The sequence below is a fragment of the Gadus macrocephalus genome, chromosome 8, assembly GCF_031168955.1.
Source record: "Gadus macrocephalus chromosome 8, ASM3116895v1".
Lineage (NCBI taxonomy): Eukaryota > Metazoa > Chordata > Actinopteri > Gadiformes > Gadidae > Gadus > Gadus macrocephalus.
The window spans coordinates 4,322,552-4,348,085 of NC_082389.1; the positions used below are offsets into that span (position 1 = coordinate 4,322,552).

Here is a 25,534-nt window from a genome sequence, read left to right on the forward strand (position 1 = left end):
TCCACTCAAAACGCTTGACAAACATTTACCCATTCATGCACACATTCACACACCGACGGCGTCGTCCCCACGCAGGGCGACAGCCAACTCGCCGGAGGCAGTGAGGGTGAGGCGTCTCACTCCGGGATACCTCGACACTCGGTTACCAGCCAACCCGCTCTGCCTCCTGAGCCACATGCCGCCCAATTAAAGGGTGGAGGAGTGGCTGGAGGAGGTAAGCTTGGTCTCCTGCCTTCATTCAACACAATGGACGTTGTTCTGGAGCCTCACTCTCCAACAAAGAGAGGGAAAGAACCTTCTCTTCATCCTTGTGTTGGCGTGGATGCCTCCTGTTCCGCCTGTGTTTCGAACGCTCACCTGTGCTTCGAGCTGCTGTCGGAGCTTCTTGGCTTTGTTCGACTTGAAGTAGTCCATGATCATCATGGAGGCGTAGATCTTGCCTACTGTCATGTCGGTGTCTATGAGAGGATCGGATAAAAAAAATTGAACACAAACAGATATTAGAATATAAGAGAAACCGATAACCAATACAGAGACCAGGAAAAGCACCCACACATGTGAAAAAAGGACATCAAAGACAGACAAACGGACATACACAGAGAGACACCTCCCAGTTGATCTCTCCCCTGATTGGTTAGGGGAAGCCAGCTTGCCTGTCAATCACAGTGGCCTGAAAGGCAACAAGTCTAAACGGTGGAATAAGGTAGTTCACCTAAACTCTGCATAGCCACCCCCACTTAGTTGGTAGCATCTTATCCTAGCTATCTCTGTTGTAGACAGGGAATGGGTTAACCTAGTGATTGTTAGTGCTTATCACTTGTTTCTATGAACATCCTTACTGTACCGACAGCGATATATTGTTGTTTCTCTTTCTTCTGACAAATGTACTTGCCTGAAAAAAGCATCTGCTAAATGCACTGAATGTAAATGTAAAGTAGGGAGGGAGGACAGCATTGAGGGAGGAGACGTTTATTTGATCGTTAGGTTTCAAAGTCTGACCCTCTTCGGCCATCCTCCGTTCTCTTAATTTACAACTCCGGAATCGTACCCACAGCAGCTTGAATACGTCAATAACCGTCAATCAGACCTTTGTTGATGGGCACCAGCAGATCCAGGGTCTTCTGGGGCAGATAGGGCCAGATCACACTGATCTCCTTCTGGAGCTCAGAGTCCAGACCGATGCGATCCTCACCACCTGCAAGCCACACATTCACCCGTTAGCACGACATGAACTCATCCTCTCATCTCATAGAGGCTACGGTGTCGAAATCGACAGTTAGGGTCAATTGACTGCATTTATAGAGCGCGCACATTCACACACCGACGGTGGTGTCAACCCCCCGAAATTAGACAGCCAGCTCGTCGAGAGCAGTCAGGGCGAGGTGCCTCGCTCAGGGACACCTCGACACTCAGCTAGGAGGAGCCGGGGGATCGAACCAGCAACCTTCCGGTGACCAGCCAACCCGCTCTACCTCCTGAGCCACATGCCGCCATTATCAACAGAAGAGGAAGCTACACGCAGACACCGACCTCGGGCGATCTTGATGTCCAAGGCGGTGCGTATGAGAGACATCAGCGTGGACGTGAAGTGGACACTCATGTCCTCGTCGACGGGCATGTTCATCAGCACCAGCCTCTGAGAGGGACCGAGACGGGGAGGGAAAAGGGTCGAGTGGGAAGGGTGTCTCAGCCACGAGGTCCACAGTCTACTTGAAGGCATCCCGAAGCAAGAAGCCATTAGTGAGCCATACCTGCTTATTAATGTATTATCTATCTGAGACTCACTTGTTCAGAGTTCACCTAAAGTCTGCATGCCCCCCCCCCCCCCCCCAACACCCCTCCCACACTTATGCAGTTATTGTATGGAGTACGTCCTGGCACTTAATGTACACACTTATTGTATGTTGTGCGTCCTGCCACTTAATGTACGCACTTATTGTATGTTGTACGTCCTGGCACTTAATGTACTCACTGATTGTATGTTGAACGTCCTTGCACTTAAAAATACTACTTACGTGGCATGGCGTAGCATCCTATCCTTGCTATCTTTGTTGTATACGGTGAATACTGTACCGACAGCGATATATTGTTGTTTATTTTTCTTCTGACAATGTACTTTTTGTAACTTTGTCACTTTTAAAAAAAGCATCTGATAAATGCCCTCAATGGAAATGTCAGTCAAAATAAAAATGGCACAACATTGATGGAAGAGGTTGCTCTTACTCATGCTTTTCATTTTGGCAGTCACTCGCGCTGTAGTCAGGGAGGTGGTTACCTTGTAGGCGATCTTGGCAGGGCATTTCTTCCCCAGACCCAGCGGGGGCGACATGTGAGTCAACATCTCGTACATCGCCGTGTAGTGGATGCGGCCGCTGGGAGATTAGAACGTGGAGGACAGCGTAGACACAGGGGAGGACAGGTATGGAGGAATTAACTCATTTGGAAGGCGGGGATCAGTGTAATGATGGTTGTTAATTCCCTTTTGAACCAAGATACCCATATCCCTGCCAGCCTGATCCCCTCTAAACAGTCTGCAGTGTGCTACAGAGACTGCCCTCTGTTGGTCAGTTCTGGTGACACCTGGACCCCAACTCCACCAACCTTCTCTAGTAACATATTTAGAGTCTCGTCAACTGATAAAGTCAGCTGATCTATGAGTGGGAAAGGCCATTATGGCCTTCCAAAATGACCAAAATGTCCAAAATGACCAAAATGACTAAAAGACCAAAATGACCAATGTGAAGCCCAATCAGTGTCCAGTTCATTACAGAAGAACGTAGGTCCTTACCACGCCGAGCGGTCGAACTCTCCCCAGATGCGGACAAACTCGTCCAGGTGATGGGGCCCGAGGATGGAGGAATCCCGTGTGAGGTACTCAAAGTTATCCATGATCACGGCCACGAACAGATTCAGCATCTGCAGGGGAACAGCGCGCGCGTCAACAAGCCGCTCTCGCCAAGAGAACGGCTCTGACGGGGGCCCTCGGTCGGAGGAGGCCGTAGGTCGGAGAACGCTCACCAGGAAGGAGCTGAAGAAGATGAAGGAGACAAAGTAGCAGTAGGCGAACTCGGTGCCGCAGCCTCCAAGGTGGTCCGGGGACACGGTCATGGGGTCGATGGAGGGGTCCGGCTCGCACTCCTGACCCCCCAGACAGGAGAGCATGATCTCCTGCCACGACTCCCCGGTCGCGCTCCTGGGGGGGGGGGGGGGGTTAGGGTAAGGGTTAGAGGGGGGCGGCGAACAGGGCAGCCGGGGTCAGTCACTTTACTCTCAATTAAACACCGTATCCGTCCACAGTGGGGCCGTTTATGAAAGGAGGTTTAGAATCTGCAAGAGCACACGATATTGACTATACACACAGAGGCCTGTAGACGATAGGTCATTATAAAGTAAGTCCAACACTCATATGGTGTTCCGCTGTCCGTGGTTCACACCGCTTTGGTTCAAAGAACTTCACTAAAGGATTCACAGACATGGACTCAACTTTAGACAAATAGGCCAATCAAGACGTTATACCTGAATACATCAGAGGGGCATTTGTTCACCTGAAGAGGAGCATGAGCGCGCTGAAGAAGGTCTTGAAGTTGTTGTGCTGGTTGATGTGGCTCTCGTCGTTCAGCTTGATGTTTCCAAACACCTGGAGGAAGGCGGGGGGGGGTTTCAGCGTTCTGAAAGGCTTTGTTCGGTTGTCTTACGTTACAGAAAGTTAAGGCTTAGTTATGGTTCCACGTCAAAGCAACGCATGAGGGTTCACGGACCCGTTACGTCCTTGCCGACCATCAGCAAGGGCCGTGATTGGTCCGCTCACAAACACCTGACGCAGAACCTAAACAGGTTCACGACTACGTCGAAGTGTCTGCGTGGTCGTCGCGTGCGTCGACGCGGAACCATAACTGAGTGTCAGTATTACGACCCTGACAACGTGACGTCTTTAGTGGCGGGGCAATACCTGCATTCCGATGATGGCGTATATGAAGAAGAGCATGGCGATGAGGAGACACACGTACGGAAGGGCCTATTGGGAGAGAGGGAGGGGATGAACAGCACATCGAAGTTGCCAGTAAAATCAGGGTAATGCATTTATAAAACAAAATCAGCTAAAGCAGGTGAAGCAAAATTACATACAAAGAAAAACACCTTGAAACATTGGTTATTGCATTGGTTGAACTCTTTTGTGGCTGTCACTGGGTTGTCATTGTTAATCCCAACAGCTACATGTGAGTGGTTAGAAGCAATGTCCACGGACCTTGAAGGACTGCACGAAGGTCCAGAGAAGGATTCGGATGGTGTAGCCCTGCCTCAGCAGCTTGATGAGTCGGGCGGCTCTGAAGAGCTTCAGGAAGCTCATGTTGATGGAGTTCAGCGACTGCCAATGACCATGCATAAAAACATGTATTATTATAGAATTAGAAACGAGGCTAGCGCAGTAAACGTTTGGCAACCCGTGGTACCTGCAGGTCCACGATGATCTCCGTGATGCTGCCAAGCACCGTGATGAAGTCGAAGATGTTCCACGTGTCTCTGAAGTAGTTCTGGAAAGGTAGACGGAAAAAGTACCGGGGTCGGTATTTGCATCGCATTGTGTCGTATTGTTCCCAATTCTGTGTGTCGTATATGTTTGAGATCCGACGTGTGTATTGTGGTGTGATTTGTACGATTTCTCTTAGTGTGTGTGTGTGTGTGTGTGTGTGTGTGTGTGTGTGTGTGTGTGTGTGTGTGTGTGTGTGTGTGTGTGTGTGTGTGTGTGTGTGTGTGTGTCTGCAGTGTTATGCAGTTTTGCAATTAATTAATCTAATTACTTGAATTTCCTTAAAATCTGTTGAATCGAATGAAATCAAATTGAAATCAACAAACAAAAAATACATTGAATGGAATCAGATTTCATTTCATTTTATTCAATTTAATTCAATCGAAATTGAATTAAATCGATTGAACTCAATTGAATTGAAGTGCATCTTAACCAGGTCTCACCACGATGCCAAAGGCCATGATCTTGAGCATGCACTCCATGGAGAAGAGCACAGTGAAGGCCGAGTTGAGGTGCTTCAGCACCGTGTCGTAAGCCGCCGGTGCCGAGTGGTACTGGAGGAACACAGGCAGACAGGATGAGGCTGGGGATGTTCTGATACCGATACCACTGTCGGAAATTCCTCCCATACTGCCTAAAATGCAGTACCGGGTATCGGCGAGCACGCAAGTCTATGTGCCAATCCGATACCATCACGAAGACCTACGGGTGTTTGAACTACCAAGTCGGAAAAACGAAGTAAAGTTTAACTAGAAGCATAGAAAAATAGTTCCGAAAAAAATCTTTTGTCGGCAGTAAATGAACCGACTGTACATTATTGACATCATAAGAGAACCCTTCAATAAGGACAAGCGCTGTTAGCAGACACAATGCCGGAGGCTGTATCAGGATATACTCGGTATCGACTGATACTGAAGTTCATGAATCGGTATCAGGAAGGAAAAAATGGTATCGGAACGTCTCTAGATGAGCCGCTGTGTGTTCTCTCTTACAACAGGAAGCTGGGGCCCTGTTAATACCACCGGGGGCCACCTGCAAACACACGGGGCCACACAACGGGGCTACACACGTACCTCTCTCCTCCGTTTCTCACACGTTCTTAACAACACGTTAAAAACAGCTTCCCAGGCATTAATACGTATATTTGTGGTGTGTAGCCATGTTATATATATATATATATATATATATATATATATATATATACATATATATATATATATATACACATACATATATACATACATACATACATATATACATACATACATACATACATACATACATACATACATACATACATACATACATACAGTGATTCCCAACCTCCAGGCCACGGACCATAGCTGGGCCATGAACCTTTTAGAACCGGGCCTTGAAACATTTCCAGAAAAAGCTGAAAACGATTTTTTGTGTTTGCACTACTTTTGTGTTAATTGTATTATTTTATATTATTGCATTGCGGAAGGGAGCCTGAGACTGAAGCACTTCATTGCTGCTTTAATTGTTGTTAATATGACAAGTAAACCATCTTGAAAAACAGCCACATCGTTTGTCTAAAAATGATGCATCTTAATATAAAGACATTTAGATCGACTACCGGTCCTCCACATTTTTTTATGAATAGGCCGGTCCTTGGAACAAAAGAGGTTGGGAAACCCGTGATCTACATTACCTTCATCATGAGCACCACGGTGTTGAGGGCGATCATCACCAGCACAGTGTACTCGAAGGAGGGCGAGGCCACAAAGTGCCAAAGGCGGTACTGCACCGTCTGCCGGTTCTGGGGCATGTAGCGCGTCATGGGCTTGGCGCTCATGGCGAAGTCGATGCAGGCCCGCTGAGGAACGAGAAGGGTGTTGAGTCGGTGATGCAGGATGAGGGTGAACAGGGGTACTACTTGGGGTTTGGACCGGGTTTAAGCTGTCATCGGTGCCGCATGGGGGGCCACCTGCTCTACCTTCTCAGGAGATAGAGCAGGTTTGCGGGTGACCAGAAGGTCGCTAGTTCGATCCCCGGCTCCTCCGAGCTGAGTGTCGAGGTGCCACTGAGCAAGCCGCCTCACCCTGACTGTTGCCTTGCGTTGTTGACTCCGCCGTCGGTGTGTGAATTTGTGCATGAATGGGTTAATGTTGTAATGTGCTTAAAGTGGCCACTGGCTAGTAAAGCGCTGGATAAATGCAGTCCATTTACCATTGAACAGCTTTTTTTTTTTTTTTTCTCTGGACATAAACCTACCGTTGCACAGTAATGTATTTTCTATTTTCTCCAATTAGCCCAATTTCATCTCCAAATTGATTCCACAGTGTGACTTGATTTGCTCTTACACAATCGGAAAAAATGAATGCTGTACACGGCATTGTAAGGACAAATAGTAATGTTTTAAATTAAAATAATACTTCAATTAGCTTTAATTAGTGCTCAGCAGGACCAATGACGTACTTCATGCTACATAGTGTAGGAGACGGTTGTGGAGATCAGGTTTAAAAAGGAACGGAGTGACGGCGCCTCTCTTTCAAAGGATCACTCAAAACATACCCATTTTAAAACTGCTTTTAACATCTCACTGTCCTCCACTATCTGTCCCTCTTTAACCCCTCAATATGTTTGCTTTTAAATGTGTTGATGTAACCTTTCATTTATATTTTGTTACATTTTCTCAATCCTGTAGCATTGTTGTAAAGTGTGTTTGAGTGTCCAGAAAAGCGCTGATTTTGGTGATTATTATTCCGAAGAAGATGAAGATTCTGATGAAGATAAGGATGATTATGATGACTATTATTCTGATTTTGATGATTATTATTCCGAAGAAGGTGATGATTCTGATGAAGATTAGGATGATTATGATCATGATTATGAGGACTGTTATTCTGATTATGATGATTATCGTTCAGATGATGACGTATACCTCGTTCTTCTCCAGAGTGCACTCCTGGATCATCTTGTCTCCCTGCTCCTGGAAGGTGATGATGATGAGGGCCACGAAGATGTTGACGAAGAAGAAGGGGAAGACCACGAAGTAGACCACGTAGAACACGGACATCTCCATGCGGTTGCCGCGGCTCGGACCCATGTTCTCCTCCGTCACGTCCGTGGAGTGTTGGAGGACTCTGGGGGGGGGGGGGGGGGGGGGGAGAGGTAGCCATGGGAACGGAGGCTTGTGTGTCAATCAGGCGTTTGGTGGTGGCTTCACAGTTTTAATGAGTCATATAGTGTTTCATATCTTTGTATTGTAAAATACATAACGTAGAAATAACAAAAAACGTCAATTTAACTTTATTATGAAAATTAGGTTTAAATACATTGGGGAAATTACAACCTGCCTTAATCTCGATCCATAGATTAAGCTTTTACAAAGTTTTGAGAGTGGACTTGCTCATCCGTACCTTCGCTAACACCACACACACACACACACACACACACACACACACACACACACACACACACACACACACACACACACACACACACACACACACACACACACACACACACACACACACACACACACAAACACACTCTCTCTCCAGGGCCTCCTAAAGCCATCCTCGCAAACCTTGACGTCTCTTTGCCCGTCTCTGAGGGCCAGCGTGAATCCCAGCTGTAATCTACGTCCACCTCCTGTAACTACTGTCTGAGGGAAGGAAGGAAGGAAGGAAGGAAGGAAGGAAGGGGGGGACTCACTGAGGCCAGCCCTCTCCGGTGGAGACGGTGAACAGCGTGAGCAGAGCCCAGCACACGTTGTCGTAGTGGAACTCGTGTCTCTTCCACTCCCTCCTCTTGACCTCCTTCTTGTCTCTGCTGTAGTCAATGTAGTAGCCTCTGTAGGGAACAGACACAGACGCCGCCGCCGCCACCACCACCACGGGCTAATTGTTTCTGTATTCATTCACAGCTTAGGTAAAAGAGAAAGACCCAGCAGTAGTTCCCATGAAGGTTCAAACCCGAGGGATTTGAGAGATTTCTGTCTCTTTCGGAACATGATTTTTTTTTTTAACGATTTTCTTTTTGCATTTTGATGCTCTATTATAGAGTGAGATAGAGAGGCAGGTATGGGAGAGAGAGGGGAGACCGTGGAGCAAAGGTCCACGGGGGGCAGGATTCGAACCCGGGTCGCTGCGGTCAGGACTGAGCCAGTCCGGCCAACTATTTCAGCCGATCTCTGTCGCGTTCTCAGTCTACGGAACGGTTTTGCTGAGGGATGACAGATAGGTTTTTCCCCTACGTCAAAAGCGGAAGTCAGGATCGGATTGGACGACAATATACCTACGGTGTCCAATTATCACTTGCAAATCCGTCTCTTTCTTAACACACTGGCACAGTCCACACTTTACATTCAAAGCGAACATAAAACACAGCGTGGCTATCAAGTGAACATTGCTTTCAGTGCCAGAGAAACTCCACCTCACCATTTAATTACTGACCGAATACAAAAAAAAATACATACTGCAGTTGGTTTAATCTTCACACCGCCACACATTCATCTTTTTTTTTTTTCTTTTCTTTTTTTGTGTGCTGCTCCAACGGAACAGCAGAACCCCGTGCACGAGACCTGAAGGTAGGCGAACGCATGTGTGGGAGGGGGGGGGGGGGGGGGGGGGGCGTGTGGGCAGGGGGGGGGGGTCGACAACACTCACTGGCACTGCTTCTCCGTGTTCATGGAGCTGTCGTTGCAGTAGAAGAACTTCCCCTTGAAGAGCTGCACGGCGATGACGGCGAAGATGAACATGAAGAGCTGGTACACGATGAGGATGTTGAGGACGTTCTTCAGCGACGTGACCACGCAGTCGAACACCGCCTGGAGGGTTTGTGTGTGTGTGTGTGTGTGTGTGTGTGTGTGTGTGTGTGTGTGTGTGTGTGTGTGTGCGCGCGCGCGCGCGCGCGCGTGTGTGTGTGTGTGTGTGTGTGTGTGTGTGTGTGTGTGTGTGTGTGTGTGTGTGTGTGTGTGTGTGTGTGTGTGTGTGTGTGTGTGTGTGTGTGTGGCATAGCAGGGACAGTTTTCAAAACAGTCAAACATCAGAAAAGGACAATCGTGATGACATCTTAAGTAAACTGGTTAGTTGGATTACAACAAATCGTTAGCCTCATAGCACAATTGCATAAGTCATATTTTAAGGTTCATTTTGGTTCATTTTTGGTTCATATGGATGACTTAGGCAGATAATGATTATGGAATGTAAAAAGCACTCTGATTGGCTTAGGATATAGCCAATGAGGCACAGTCAATCAGCAGCGTTAAGAGAGCAGAGTTAGGTTAGATATCACAATTAGGCCAAAAGATGACTTTTTCTCCACACATGATGGGGACGAAGTGCGGTAAATTAGCTTTGGCTAAAAACACTACGATGCAAACATCAGATGACAGTCTCAAGCGTATCTATGTTTCTGTATCCGTCCCTGTTCAAACAGACCTTAAATAAATGTTGTTGTGAACGAGAAGTGTGATGGATGGCGTGGGTTTGTGCGAGACGGTACCTTGAGCTTGGGGAGCCTCTTGATGGTTTTGAGTGGTCTCAGGACCCGGAGCACCCGGAGAGACTTGATGGTCTTGATGTCGCGGCCTTTGTTGTTCCTGCGGACGTCGCCCACGCACAACGGTTCATAATTAGGAAGGTCCATCAATCCGGCCCAGCAAGTATACATTAATTACATCAATTGGTGCAATTACAAAAAAAAAATAAATAAATAAAATGTAGACACACACATATTTAGAAAATACATATTTTTTTGACTGAACAGAAAACAAGTTATTTTCTGAACATACTGAACAAAAGGACTGATTGCTTAAAGATAAAGAGAGACCAAAATATCACAAAAACACACACTGACCAAGACAAAATGTAAATCGACACACGAGACAAGTATGAGTGTTAACAAATAAAATGAGAGGTTTACAAGAGAGAGGTGTGTCAAATGTCTGCTTTACCCCATCACATTCCTGGAGGGCCCAACAGTGAAAATATCCACAGGAACAACAGAGACATTGAGGCATAAAGAGAGAGACACACTCAGAGAGGTCTACAGCTATCATCACAACAGAGATAAAAACACATACATTATCCTACGAGAAAAGGGAACAACGACACAAGGCGGATCTGTGCAGTAGGAGGAGCGGACGCGTAGCGTGCATGCATTGTCACTGCGATCTCCATGTGAGGGTTAGGGGTTAGGGCCAATCAGGGTTAGTTTAGGGTTGGGTTAGGTTGAGGGTTGGGGTTGGGTTAGGGTGGTCTCAAGCAAGGTCAAGCTAAGAGTGCTGACGGTTTACTGTTTGCGTGCGTGCTGTGAACCATGCATTCCTCATGCCAGGGAGCGGAGATGTAACACGCATGCGTATCGTCATGGCACCCGCGCGTCAGACTTCTGCCGGGCGACACTGTCGTCGGTGTCTGATCTTAGCTGTACGCTGTACGCAATCGAGTGAGTCACCGGGTTTGGACGTTAGTCATCGACAAGAGCGGGGCGGGGGGTGGGGGCGGGGGGGGGGGGGGGGGGGAGCGTCGTCGTGGTGACTCACGTCAGAGCAAAGGCAATAAGCGCCCCCACCACCACAATGAAGTCCAGGATGTTCCACAGGTCTCTGAAGTAGGAGCCGTCATGGAGGATGAGGCCTTGGTCGATCATCTGAAGGTTGGGCCGAGTGGGCAGAGACACGACGGCGGACAGTGTTAGAAAAAAAATTCCTTGAGGGGATGTCGCTGACGCTCTTATCCAAAGTGACTTACAACCATTCATTCACACATTCACACCCCGACGGCGGAGTCAACCGCACGGGGCGACAATCCAGCTCGTCGGGAGCAGTCAGGGTTGAGGTGCCTTGCTCGGGGACACCTCGACACTCTCAGGCTCAGCTAGGAGGAGCCGGGGATCGAACTAGCAACCTTCTGGTTACCAGTCCACCTGCTCTACCTCCTGAGCTTCTGCCGCCCACAGAACTCGGAGACACGGAGATGGGGGGATGACTTGGACCCACCTTGATGATCATCTCGAAGGTGAACACACCGGTGAAGACGTAGTCAAAGTACCGGAGAACCTGCAGGGTGGAAATCAGAGGAAACCGTTTTTAATGGAAACATTTTATTTTATCCAATGAATGAATGAGATGTGTTTAAAGTCTACAATTTGTGCAGGAGACTCTAGAAGCTGAGGTTTCCTCTGCAGATTAACCATCAACGTGCAGGCCATTGGAAACATCCAGTGAGCCCAAATGAAGCGGAACTCTCAGTTTATTCTAAGGTTGGCTAAAGTGCGTCTAGAACTTGGTAGAAGTTGTGCTCGGTAAAATGGGAGCCGAATTGGATCAAACGAAATTATGACAAATCCTTGTATTGCTATTGGTTAAAAAAGACATGTTTATGGAACAAAAGCTATTTTAATCTGTGTTTGACACTCCATAATGTTGGTCGTCTAGCAACCGGGTCCCTAGTTTGTGGCTGCTCCGCACCACATGGGCGCAGAACGTTTTGTTCTAAAAAAAAACGTTCCGCTCTCAAAAAACGTTCCCGAGCGTTTGCGCCGGCCCTCACCTTGTTCCTGTCGGAGTTGGCGCACACGGGGTCCTCGGCCGCCAGGGCGATGCTGCTGGCCACAATGACCAGCAGGATGGTCATCTCAAAGTAGCGCAGAGTCACCACATAGTGGCAGATCCTTCGGATACTGGGAGCACAGGAACGTTACGTCACGCCGGGGGGTCGAACCGGCACACACACAAAAGCCACACGACCGCGCAGCCAAGCAGCTAGCATTTCATAAAAGGCGCGACACCGCCACAACGGTGAACAACAGACCCTTGTGGGCTTTTTGTCGTCTTACGGGTTGGTGGACTTGAAGAGGAACATGCTGCCTGGCGCGGCGGGCTGCGTCGGCACCGGCGCCACCTCCTCCTCCTCCTCCTCCTCCTCGTCCTCCTCCTCGTCCTCTGACTCCTCGTCTCTGTCCGTTTCGGACGTGAGAGGCTCCGTCTCTTTGCTCTTCGCTGGAAACGTTCAATCACCAAAAAAGAAGGAACACGGTTCTGAGTTTTCACACCGGATGACGACTAACGATACTAACGAGGTCTGGCTGCGCCGCGTGAGTCAACCGCCGTCGTTTTTTGTTTTTGTTGGTTCAACAGCGACGGACGCCAGCTTGGCGCCCCCCCCGCTGGGGAGATGTCAGAGCCGGCCTCACACTTTGTAATATTCGAGTATGGTGATGCCCAAAGCAATGGCCGGGGGCTGAAAATGGCGGAGGGAGGCGGATGAACGTGTCGGGGGAACCCCCCCCCCCCCTACCTGGGACGGGGGCGCGCTCCAGCAGCGGCTGTCGGCACATCTCGATGACCACGCCCCCCTCGGCGTTGGACCGGTCGGCCTTCAGAGAGGCGCGGTGGCCCCTGCGCTCGGCCGCTGCGCCTTCGACGACCTCGCCCGCCGCCGCCGCCGCCTCCAGGGGGGCCGGGGGGCCGTGGCCGGCCACGGCCCCCCCCTCGCCGGGCCAGCTGCTCTCCGTCAGCGCCACGGGGCCTGCTGGCTCCAGGGGGGCCGGCTCGCACTGGGGGGGCTCGGGGAAGTCCGCGCCGGGCAAGCTGAGTCTAGAAGCCGTCCGGGAAAAAAGGTTTGTGAACGATGTGATACATTATCAGGGTGTTCAGAGTTCACCTGCACTCTTCATAGCCTCAAATGTACGCACTTATTGTATGTTCATGTCCTGGCACTTAATGTACGCACTTATGGTTGGTTTACGTCCTGATATTTAATGTACGCACGTATTGTATGTTGTACGTCCTGGCACTTAGGGATAGTACTTGGCATCGTGTAGCATCTTATCAAACCTATTTTTGTTGTGTACGAGGAATGGGTTAACCTGGCGATTGTAAGACCTCGGCACTTGCTTCGATGAACATCCTTACTGTACCGACAGCGATATGTTGATGTTTCTCTTTCTTAAGACAAATGTATTTATTGTAAGTCGCTTTGGGTAAAAGCGTCTGCAAAAATGCCCTCAATGTGGACGTGAATGCGAATGTCATCACGCTACAGTTAAGGCGGGGACATACCTGTGATCGCTGTTGACCTCGGAGTTGGGGTCGACTCCGCCCACGTCGTCCATCGTCGCTCCTTCCTCCGCCCCCGCGCTCTCCCCCGGCTCCCCTCGCTCCTCCCGGTCCCCCCTCTCCCCCCTCTCCCCCCTCTCCCCTTGGTCCTCCTTCTCCTCCTTCTCCCCCCTCTCCCCTTGGTCCTCCTTCTCCCCCCTCTCCCCCCTCTCCCCTTGGTCCTCCTTCTCCTCCCTCTCCTCCTTCTCCTCCCTCTCGTCCAGGGCCTTCCTGTCGTGGCTGACGGCTCTCCGGATCCTCCCGCCGCCGCCCCCCTCCGGCGCCGCGTGCCCGAAGTCCAGGCTCTTGGCCTCGGGCCGCGCCTCGCGGTGCCGGTGCCGCCGGTGCCGCGCCCCCCCGTCCTCCGGCCCCGGCCCCGCCCTGAACTTGCGAGCCCCCCGGTGCCGACCCCCGCCGGCGGCCCGGTGGTGGCCCCCGCCCGCCCGGTCGTCGGCCCCCGGCGGCGGCGGCGGCGGCGGCTCCGAGTCCGGGGGCTCGGGCATGGGGATGACCACCGACATGGGGGGCTCCGGGAGGGGCATGCCCGCGGAGACGGGCGACTCGGGCTGGTGGGGGGCCGGGCTGGCCTCGTCGGGGGACAGCGCCGGCACGTGGTGGCCGCCGCTGGTGGGCGTCTCGGCGGCGTCCTCGGGGGGGTTGCCGAACAGCTCCTCGCGGGAGGCGATCTGACGGCGCTTGCGGAGCTGGTTGGCGCGCTGCTCCCAGACGGACATGTGGACCTTCCGGCGGCGGTTGCGGCGGTTGGGGAAGGCGGCGGCGGCGGCGGCGGGGGGGGGCTCCTCCTCCGCCTCCGCGGCCTCGGGCTCCTCCGGGAAGGCGGGCCGGCCCCGGTGGATGGCCCTCTTCCTGTAGAGGTAGGGCCGTCTTCTCCCCCTGAGAGGCGGAGCGTACAGGGGTCACTAGGGGCCGGCCAGGGGCCAGACGCTGTGTAGTGTTGGTGACACGCAGACTCTTGGCATTATGGGATAGCGTTTAAAAAAAACAACGACTGACAAACAATCAAAATCATTGTTTCCAGAATAATGTATTTTCCATTAATAACTTAAAGGAATAGAAATTATAATGAGGCACATAATAATTGAACGAATGAGAAAAATGCATAAATAATTTGTTCGAATGTTCATTCACAAACACAAAGAAAACCAGTAGGGCAGTAAATAACGAAAACCACAAGCACATAAGGGGAAAGTGCAGGAATAAATTAGAGAAAATCTAGCAAGGGGATTACTTTTAATCCATCAGGGAAACTCAAGAGAGGAATTCTGAGTGACGGAGAGGCAGTCTGCGATACTTACTGGTGTTCAGACTCTGTGGTGGTCCATGGAATCAATGAATGATTTTTTGAAAACAAGACATTAGTGTTTTCCCACATACACAGAACACTTGTTGTGACACTGTCCAAAATACATAACGTGCACGTTGATTCAACTGTAAATGAAGTTGCAATTATATCTTTTAAAAATATATTTGTAAAATCTAGCAAACTGAGGGTATGGTTAGCCCCAGTTAACTTCTTTGGTTGTAAAGATCCCCGTAGGATACTTTTTTTTTTAAACTTAGTCAATGGTACGTTATTCCAAGAGAGAAAGAGAGAAACACAATATCTAGCTAATATAACGTCACTGAAATCGTGAAATGATTGTCTCAAATCTTCATCCTGTTGTGTGAGTATTAACACAGCATATCTTAAACTATTGAGGCGCAACAGTGAATAGAAGTCCCAATGATATCGCCACCATTTACCATTTACTAAACAAGGACTATATTTTACAACTATAAACCTTTTGGTCAGTGTCACATAAACAGGCATAGAATAACAAGACAAGATGATTGAAGCAGAAATACACTGCAAAAACGGGTCCGAATATGCTCGCTGATGGTTGTGGCACAAACAGGACATTCAAATATGTAACAAACAAATGATACATTTAGCGTCAAAAGCTACAGAGTCAAGGTAACATTTCAAGCTAATGGCCACCATTATAATCCCACAATGTGAGACACGGTAAAACAGTATTTGATTTGACTTTAGGTTCCGCTATTAGCAGGAACTGCTTTAGTATGTAATGGTTCCAGTGACTAGATGAAGGGCAATCATCTTCAAGGACTTACTCTCTAAGACAAGTAGTGGCAAAACCTGACAGTCGATAAAGTCTGTGTGGTCCTGAGAGACGAAAGCGCTTTATAACGTTTACCTTCTGGGACACATTAAGACGTGTTTTCCTACATTGGTCTAAGATAAGGAGACATTTGCACTCTGGTTTATTTTTGGAACAGTGAAGTGAACTATTTAGCTTTTGGCGAATCATGTCAAAGATGCCGACCCAATTTTGCTATCCCTACATGATTGGCTTCCACAATTAGATCAGGAGTTGTCCTAATACCGCTGAAGCAACGTGCACACAACCGCATTCACTTCCAACTTAGTCTGACAGCATCTTCCCTTTTAATCTGTTCAATTTGCCATGTTACTAAAGATTCTGTGGAACACTTCCAACTGTTGCATTAAATGTAACACCCACCCATCCACCCACACACTCTCTCACACACACACACACACACACACACACACACACACACACACACACACACACACACACACACACACACACACACACACACACACACACACACACACACACACCTCTGTGGAATGATCTCTATCACTATGTCTATAGCTGCTAGATTGGAAACCCTGTTCATCGCTCAAATCCTGGTGAAGATCAACAACACTTTTTATCGCCACGGTGTCAGCATCCACCCACGCAGACCAAGAGAATCATATCCATTTGTTTTGTCAATCTGTGGCGAGTATTCAACATTCAAATCGTTTGTCCGTCTTCCCAGGGGGTGATTTTAATTTGTTAGTATCACAAAAAGTGTTAGTCACTGGACTGCTTGTGTGAACGGCCCTCAGTCCGTGGATCAAGATGCTCGCAGACGACTTACTCAGACAACAAGCCCTCTCCGCTCCGAGCGTATCTTCTGTTGAAGAACGCCTCCTCCTCCTCCTCATCCTGACAAAGACGCACCGATATATCAATTATTAACAGGTTTCAGTCGTTATGCGAACAACAGCGCAGGTGGATAATATCATAACCAATTATCTACTAAATGACGGTGACAAAATGGAGGGCATAGATACTATACAGAAAGTACCTTGGCTAGCTTCTGTGCTTTAGCCAGATGTGGTGTGACAAAATGGAGGTAATAGATACTAAACAGAAAGTACCTTGGTTAGCTCCTGTGCATTAGCCAGGTTGTCAACGGCGATGGCCAAGAACACGTTGAGCAGTGTGTCTGTTTTCAGGAGTTAAGGAAATCCCAGAGCACTTTTGTGTTTACTGGAAGTACATTTGTACCACAAATGTGTAAGAACTCCTTGACCAGTCCCCGATCAGGACGAGGATTTATATCAGTAGTTTGATTCATATACATTTAGGGCATTGAGGAGACGCTTTCATCCAATGCGACTTACAATAAATACATTTTTCAGAAGAAAGAGTAACAACAATATTTCGCTGGCGGTACAGTATGGATGTTCATAGAACCAAGTGCCAAGCACTTGCAATCGCAAAGTTAAACCATTCCCAACAGAGATAGCTTTACGACCTATTTCTGCCCAAATCAACCAAAATTGCTAGCTAATAAAAAACATTATGCCTGAGAAAGCACAGAACTGACTTTTTACGGGAACGCACTACGGGCTTTGGTAGCTCAACAGTAGGACGTGGACGGCCATGGGGGGGGAAAGGATACAGTTTCCAAACAGAGTCAGCACGATGAAGTAGATAGAGGACCACATCCCGTACTGCACACCCCCCTGGGATCGGATCCCGTTGTACATCACCTCGTTCCAGTCCTCGCCCGTCAGGATCTGGAACCAATCCATCAGACACCACACCGTTACTTTCAACAGATTTTACATTTAGGGGAATGTTGCTGACGCTTTTATCCAAAGCGACTTACTCCGTGAATGCGATAATTAGGAAGTTTGCCTGCAACATTACATTTTGTTTTTCATATATTTAATTCACTGAACTTTTGTGGGAATGTGCTCATTCACACATTCACACGCCGACGGCCGAGTCAATCGCGCTGGGAGACAGCCAGCTCGTCGGGAGCAGTTAGGGTGAGGTGTCTTGCTCAGGGAAACCTCGACACTCACACTAGCGTGAGCCGGGGATCGAGCTAGCAACCTTCCAGTTACCAATCAACCCGCTTTCCCTTCTGGGCTACTGCCTCCCCCGGCGATGACGCCAATCGCACCTTTACACCTTTTCAAGAAAACAAAAAGAAAGTAAGGGGGGACATCGAATCTTCGACGGTTTGAATGTTCGATGGAATTTAGTCGGCGGTGTCTTTAACAGTCGAATCGTCGTGTTGGGGAAGTTCTGCGTTGTGGATAACAGGAGGGTATTCCACTGGGAGGAGCAGGATGCCAAACAAGGGATACCGCGGCATTGCTTGGCTCCGAGAAGGAAAGGCCTATACGTTACACAACTTTTTGTTGTGGGAGTTGGGGGGGGGGGGATCTTCTGTCTGCAGTTTGCTGTGTTATGTTTTGCACAAACAATGATAAAATATCATTGTTTGTTGGTTGTAAACCCTTTGTGTAACGGCAGTGGCCCTATGCAATCGTCTTCTTGTCGAAAGTTCTATGCTGTGAGTCTAGAAGGATACACAACCTCTGGAAAGAAAGACGCATACAGTTTGGCTAGCATTTTGAAATCATAAGAGATGATCTAAAAAAAGTCAAATGCGTACTGTATCCCCGGCAGCTGACCTATCGTATCACACCACTCGCGCTGGTGGAAACGATTCTCTCCGCCTGATCTCGGTAATGCATTTTCACTGAAACACACCATTCATGTGTTTTTGATTTGTACTCAGTCAAACGCTCTCTATGTAGCCTCTGAACCAGACGAATCTACGAGCTTGTGTTTTATTTGCTCTTGCATATGCATCCGGTCCCCCCCCCCTCCCCTTCAGACAGTTTCGGACGGTATATTTACCATGATTTAACACTATGACTGTACAGAGGAAAACAACCAGGATGGCTTCCGCTGATGTGTAACGCGTCTAGTGGCTCTGATTGGTTGTAGGTTCTATCTAATTGCGTCTAGAGACATTTTGGTCGATGCCGGTTTATAACAGAGGTTCCAGACTGATAGGCCTCTGCGAAACGGTCTGGTGATTTCATTCATGTTTCGTCCTAATCGGATGTGAACAGCGTGTGTAAGCAGACAGAGAGGAGCTCTCTGTTTCACATGAGGGAAACCTTGCTAATGGGTCACTTTTAATACATTTGAGCCACGCAAAAGTCCCCGGAAATCAGCCGAGTATTGGGGTAGCCTTGTGAGTCAAATTTGGCGATGCAAAATCATAGTCAAGGTCACCCATTATGGAAAGTAATAACCAAATAGACAAATACCACAAACACCTTTTCAACACTCAAACTTGTTTTTATGGAAAATCACTGTGCAAAATAAGTAAACCCAACTAAGCGAGGAATTTCGCACCAACCATTAACCATTAAAATCGACTTTTCAGAACTGAAAAAAGCCCGAAAGTAAAGCAGCATGCAGAGTGAACCACTCCAATATCCTCCATTCTAATCATACTCTCTCTTATACCCTGCAGCTGACTCTTGCCCTGATAGGATGTTTATTCTGGTCGATCTCAAGGGCCCTGGATTGATTCATGTCACGCCCGTTTCTGATCGGCACACATATCTGTGTGTGCATGAGGATGTGTGGGAGGATGGAGGGAGGAGAGGAGAGGAGAGGGGAGGGGACGAGGGGGGGTGGGAGAGCTGGCGTGCAAGCGAGTGTTGTTTAATCTATGCCCAGAGTGTAAAAAAATGAGAGAATCTCCCAGGGTACAATGTGTCATGGACGAGAAAGAGGAGGAAGACGAAGAGGAAGGGGGAAGGGGGGGGGGGTCCGTGTGGGAGCCAAACCTGAAACACTGTCATGATGGAAGCTGGAAACGTGTCAAAGTTGGTGGGAGTGTAATCCTCAAAGATGAACCTGGAGGGGGGAGAGAGAGAGAGAGGGAGAGAGAGAGAGAGAGAGAGAGAGAGAGAGAGAGAGAGAGAGAGAGAGAGAGAGAGAGAGAGAGAGAGAGAGAGAGAGAGAGAGAGAGAGAGAGACAGAGAGTGGGGGGGGGATGGGGGGAAGAGAGGGAGAGAGCGAGAGTGAGAGAGAAAGAGAGAGAGATAATTAGCAAGAGAGAGAGAGAGAGAGAGAGAGAGAGAGATAGAGCGAGCGAGAGAGAGAATGAGCAAGAGCGAGAGAAAGAGAGAGAGAGAGAGAGAGAGAGGGGGTGGGGGGAAGAGAGGGAGAGAGCAAGAGTGAGAGAGAAAGAGAGAGAGAAAATTATCAAGAGAGAGAGAGAGAGAGAGAGAGAGAGAGAGAGAGAGAGAGAGAGAGAGAGAGAGAGAGAGAGAGAGAGAGAGAGAGGATCAGGGGGACGAGCGGTACGCAGAGCTATTTATACCCAGACGTGTCACTTCTCCACCCCCTTCATCAAAGACAGACGCCTTTGGAGGAACCATTGTTCCGCGACCGCTTAAAAAATAAATAAACCATGACTTGTGTTCAGATATGCGGCTTAAAATACACCGAGAGGCAATCAGCTCAATGCTAATCACCGCCGCCGGGCGGACACAACATAAGACTTATCGGGGTTTATTCATATGATATGCAAAACAAGCGCGGCCGTCTCCGTGGCGTGGTGAAGGCGACGGCCTGGTGAGGCGCGACCCACCACCTACCTGCCTCCGAAGAGCTGCATGCCCAGCAGGGCGAACACTACCACGAAGAGGAAGAGCAGGAACAGCAGGCTGATGATGGACTTCATGGAGCTCATCAGCGACACCACTAGGTTCCGGAGAGACGCCCAGTATCTGGAAAGACACCCCCCGCAACACAAGTTTTTACACACATAAGATTGCATGGCTACATTTACATTTATATTTTGGGAATTTAGCAGACGCTTTAATTGAAGGCGACTTACCGTAAGTGCATTTGTCAGAAGTTCAGTAAGGATGTTCATAGGACCAAATGCCAAGCACTAACAAGGGCTAGATTAACCCATTCCCCGTAGACAACAAAGATAGCTAGGATAAGATGCTGAAGAACTAAGCACTATAACTAAGTTATAATAAAAATATAATAATACGTTTATTCATAAAGCGCCTTTCTCATACTCACGGTCGCTTTACAGTGTCATAAGCACACACAGAACAAGACAGCACAACAAAAAATAAAATGAAAAGAAATAATATAGACAGAGGGTCTATGCAGTGGTGGTAGAAGAGTCTAGTACGACGTACGTAAGTGCATACATTCAGTTGATCAGGGGAGCGACTCTGCGGTCCTGACTTAGGCAGGTAGCTCTTTCCACCGTGCCATGGATGTCATGACTACTAGGAACTGCAATAATGATCGAATATGATATTCATTGAGTATTACGGATAAATATACTTTGTCATTTGGCCCTTTTCTCCAAATTGGGATACACAGTATATTCAAATATGTTGTCAAATCTAGCAAACTGGATGCATGATTGTCAAATACCCCATAGGGACAACATCAAAATGGTTCTTTTAACTAGTTAGTTAATGTTAACTTATTCTAACTGAGAGAAACCCAATATCTAACTAATATCAGGTCACGGAAATCGTGAAATGATTAAAATTATACTCCTTAAATGATACTCACAAAGCATGATGCCCTGCTGTGTGAGTATTTACACAGCATATCTTACACCATCGAATAGCAACTGTGAATGTAAACCCCAATGATACGTCCTCTAATTCACAAAACAACGTCCATCGACGTGAACAGTGAATCATTTCCCAGGAGACACCTGAACATGGATGAGCAGGGAGGGTTGAGGGTTGAGGGGTGAGGGGTGAGGGCTGAGACCTAACCCTCACATAGACCACCCAGGTCCAATAAGGCCGCTGTGAACAGGCAGGGGGGGGGAATACACTGACTGGTTCCTCTACGACGTACTTGGTGATCTTGAAGATCCGGAGCAGGCGAAGTGCCCGGAGCACGCTGATCCCGAAGGACATCCCGGGCCGGAAGAATCCCCACACCACCTCGAAGATACTGCCCACGATCACCTGCAGACACGGCGCGGGCAGCCGCGTATGAATGTGTGCGTGTATGTACGTATACACAGCTACGTGTGTGTGTATCTCTCAGTCCCTCCAGAAAAATGCGGCGCTTTTTTTGTGATTGTTGCGGCCAAAAATCCTTGATTATGCAGCACGTTTTCTTAAAAAATGCGATGAAATATGCGGCATATTTATGCAATTTTATGCAATGAAATTGCGGGAACTTGCGAAAAATGCAGCTTTTTGATAACGTTCCCATGGCAACAGGGGGAAATGGCTGCTCTTGTGTGAAGTAAACAAAACATTTTTCAACTCTCTGCTAAGATACATGTGACTTTTTTGCAACGAAAATCCGGGGATTATGAAATCATGCAAGCCCCGCATATTTTTGCGCGGAAATCGGCAATTTATGCGGTGAAAGTGCGGCATATTTGAAAAAAATGCGGCCCCCGCATGAATATGCAGACTTCTGGAGGGACTGATCTATGTATGACCAACCTCTGTTGGTCAACCTCTTAAAAATCACCTGCAGCCACAGCAGTTTATTTGTGTGAACTTATATGCAACTATACACAGGTGAAGATGTGTGTATCTGTATATATTGTAATGGGAAATATCACAATATCCTCTCTCTATTTAAAATGAATCACCGACCCCACAGCACGTGCGGCAGCTTGTGAATTTGTACTTATACACGGTTACGTATGTGTTTCTCGTGTACATCTTGCCTCTTTTTTAAATGAATCACCTGCAATCACACAGTGCGGGCAGCAGCTGTTGTATGCGTACGTATTTGTACCTATGCACAGGTACATATGCGTGTTTCTGCATATTTCCTACCTCTTTTTAACATGAATCACCTACCACACAGCAGCTGTTGTATGCCTACGTTTATGTACGTATACACGGTTTTGTTTGTGTGTATCTGTATACATAAATCCTACCTCTATTCAAAATTAATTTGGTATTTACATTTTACATTTTACATTTTTACACATACTTAAAATGTATGTGTAAGTGTCTTTGAGTACCTTGAAAGTGCTGTAAATAAAACCATATTATTGATATAATTCATAATTCTAGCTTTTTTAAGCATCTCACCAAAGGGGTCTGATCTGAAGTGCGTCGATGCCTCACCACATGAGCTAGGCTCTAGGTTTGAATGCATAGAATATGAAGAGGGAGCTCCTGGGAGTCACAGAGTTCCAGGAGCGAGTCCCGTGGGAGCTCACCCCACAGTCGAAGCGGTTGAAGGAGGAGTGGAAGTAGAGCCGGAACCCGAGGCCGTACATCTTCAGGAACATCTCCGCCAGGAACAGCCCCAGGAACACAAACTCTGCATAGTCTGGGGAGGAGAGAGTGGGTACAAATCATCACCTCAGGGCCACTGTTGGAGACACTCAGGCGCAATGGTGACATCGCCATGACGATGTAAGGATGTGAATTGCTCTGCTAAACTTGGGTCATACGCTGGAGTGAGTTATTGGGCTTAAATGCTGTGAGTGTGATAGATAGTAGAAGGTTTGAATTATTATATCAATGTGTTTGAGTGTGTGTAGCTCTGTGTGCATATCTACAGGTGGGTGTACCGTAACCTGTCTATGCGCATGCATGACTATGTGCATGCGTGTCTGTATGCATTCGTGCGTGCGCGCGCATGTGTGTGTGTGCGTGCGTGCGTCTGGCGTGCGTGTGTGTGTGTGCGTGCCTGCGTGAGTGTGAGCATGCATGCATGCGTGTGTTTGTGTGTGTGTGTGTCTTTACGTGTCGTCATAGTCTGCATGTGTGCATACACCCTCAGCATGGGCGGCCCGATGTGTGTGTGTGTGTGTGTGTGTGTGCGCGCGTGTGTGTGTGTGCGTGTGTGTGTGTGTGTGTGTGTGTGTGTGTGTGTGTGTGTGTGTGTGTGTGTGTGTGTGTGTGTCTCTAAACCCCCTGCCCCACCAGTCACAGCGTCGGGGGCTACAAGGAGGAGGAGGGGGAGGAGGAGGAGGAGGAGGAGGAGGAGACCCACAGAGGAAGATGGAGAGCCAGTCGGGCTGGTTGTGGTGGACGATGGCCACGCAGAACGTGTTGAGGGCCACCAGGCTGAGCACGATCCAGTAGAAGGAGTCCGTCTTCACCATGCGGCGGATGGAGATGCGGAACATGCGCTCCTGGCGCCGCAGGTAGGCAGCCGGGCCGCGCCGCCCGCTGCGGTAGTTCACCCTGGAGCGGGACATGCCTGAGAGGGGGGAGGAGGAGGAGGAGGAGGAGGAGGAGGAGGAGGAGGAGGACGTTGGTTTGGTACATCTCGTCAAACGTTGCGGTGTCAAAACGCACCCCGTTTAAAAGGTTCCTGTTGGGTACGGGGTCCGATTGCTTGGGCCCTCCGGTATCGCCGCTCCGGTATTCTCCCTCTCCGAGTAACTATCTATCCGGGGAAATGCAGGAATGATGCGGGGAATCAAATATCCTCGTCCTCTGCGGCTCATCCGGGGTGAGAGTGACTTACAATAAGTAAATTTGTCAGAAGAAGGATGAACAAAAATGTATATCGCTGTGGGTACAGTAAGGATGTTCATAGAACCAAGTGCCAAGCACTATCAATCACTAGGTTAACCCATTCCCCGTACACAACAAAGATAGCTCGGATAAGTGCCAGGATGGACAACATCCAATATGGCGAGAGGGGTGTTATTAGAGAGTAAGGGGGGAGAAGGGGCAGAGGGGTGGTAAGGAGGAGGGGAGGAGACTATGCAGGGTCCAGGTGAACTCTGAACAAGGGAGCCTTGAGTCTCTCGCTGAAGCTGGTGAGCGACTCTGCAGTCCACATATAAATACTAAGGTTGGAGGCAGGACTGACAGAGAAAGAGGTGGAGGAGCAGGGGGGGGGGGGTTTGGAGCGCGGTCCCATCCGTGTAGAGTAGGCCGACGTGTCGGCCTAACAGAGAGACCTGTTTCCGCGTCACGTTCGTGGTTCACTTACTCGCAGTCGACGTGTCTGCGAATTTCTCGCCCCCCTCTCCCGGGGGTCCCCGTCGGGCACCTGTCTTCTTGCTGGTGGCTCGCTTCAGCACTGGAGACATAAGAAAACATGTGCTCACGCTTTAAACTGTTAACGTTCACCGGAGAGGGAGAGAAAAGACGATGACAAGTCCAGTTCAGTAGTGAGACGATGTTCTGAATCAGGAGCCAGGGGACCGTATGCCAGCGGAGAGAGTTGCCGCCAAGTCATTCAACTCCTCTTGTTACCAAGACAACACATTTGTCAGTTATTAACGAGCCAATATGTATCGGGTATAATTAGACAGTGTTTGGTTCTTGTCTTTATTTGCTCACTGCTGCAATTTAAGAATTAAAGAAACAACCGTGTCCTTGCCACTAGGAAAACGTCTGAGAGGTTTGGAAGACTCAGCAGAAACACGTCGTACTTATGTTTTCTACAGTCAGTCAGTTCAAAACCGGACGCTCAATTTTGCGGGATATGTTTGAAATGTTCTTTTAATATCGCCATGACTCCTCCACATTTCAAACACCGTGCACATTGTGAAGCAACAAGCAACGTGCTGCAGCCATCAGACACAGCCGAATCCCTCAGTGTGTGTCATTTACATTGAGGGCATTTAGCAGACGCTTTTATCCAAAGCGACTTACAATAAGTACATCTGTCAGAAGAAAGAGAAACAAATATATATATCGCTGTCGGTACAGTAAGGATGTTCATAGAACCAAGTAACAAGCACTAACAATCGTCAGGTTAACCCGTTCCCCGTATACAACACAGATAGCTAGGATAAGATGC

The 25,534-nt window shown here is 48.5% G+C and overlaps 1 protein-coding gene across 1 annotated transcript in view; it reads right to left on the reverse strand.

Annotated features, from left to right (window-relative positions):
* LOC132462677 (voltage-dependent R-type calcium channel subunit alpha-1E-like) overlaps positions 1-25,498 on the reverse strand; it is a 31,758-nt gene extending 6,260 nt beyond the window's left edge. The window contains exons 1-33 of the mRNA XM_060058341.1: positions 24,719-25,498; positions 23,765-23,974; positions 22,983-23,095; positions 21,644-21,756; positions 20,398-20,529; positions 19,582-19,651; positions 17,379-17,496; positions 16,852-16,919; positions 16,569-16,636; positions 13,795-14,492; positions 13,563-13,692; positions 12,799-13,097; positions 12,338-12,500; positions 12,052-12,181; positions 11,499-11,558; positions 11,043-11,149; positions 10,452-10,463; positions 10,001-10,097; positions 9,163-9,323; positions 8,210-8,347; positions 7,434-7,635; positions 6,201-6,365; positions 4,972-5,082; positions 4,452-4,532; positions 4,247-4,366; positions 3,950-4,015; positions 3,546-3,637; positions 3,019-3,193; positions 2,789-2,916; positions 2,276-2,372; positions 1,531-1,636; positions 1,088-1,195; positions 358-458 (exon numbers count right to left, since the gene is read on the reverse strand). Of these exons, the coding sequence (XP_059914324.1) occupies positions 358-458; positions 1,088-1,195; positions 1,531-1,636; positions 2,276-2,372; positions 2,789-2,916; positions 3,019-3,193; positions 3,546-3,637; positions 3,950-4,015; positions 4,247-4,366; positions 4,452-4,532; positions 4,972-5,082; positions 6,201-6,365; positions 7,434-7,635; positions 8,210-8,347; positions 9,163-9,323; positions 10,001-10,097; positions 10,452-10,463; positions 11,043-11,149; positions 11,499-11,558; positions 12,052-12,181; positions 12,338-12,500; positions 12,799-13,097; positions 13,563-13,692; positions 13,795-14,492; positions 16,569-16,636; positions 16,852-16,919; positions 17,379-17,496; positions 19,582-19,651; positions 20,398-20,529; positions 21,644-21,756; positions 22,983-23,095; positions 23,765-23,974; positions 24,719-24,818 (4,539 nt within the window). The 5' untranslated portion in view covers positions 24,819-25,498. The remainder of the gene's footprint in view (positions 1-357; positions 459-1,087; positions 1,196-1,530; positions 1,637-2,275; positions 2,373-2,788; positions 2,917-3,018; positions 3,194-3,545; positions 3,638-3,949; positions 4,016-4,246; positions 4,367-4,451; positions 4,533-4,971; positions 5,083-6,200; positions 6,366-7,433; positions 7,636-8,209; positions 8,348-9,162; positions 9,324-10,000; positions 10,098-10,451; positions 10,464-11,042; positions 11,150-11,498; positions 11,559-12,051; positions 12,182-12,337; positions 12,501-12,798; positions 13,098-13,562; positions 13,693-13,794; positions 14,493-16,568; positions 16,637-16,851; positions 16,920-17,378; positions 17,497-19,581; positions 19,652-20,397; positions 20,530-21,643; positions 21,757-22,982; positions 23,096-23,764; positions 23,975-24,718) is intronic.
* Positions 25,499-25,534: the final 36 nt, after the last annotated feature.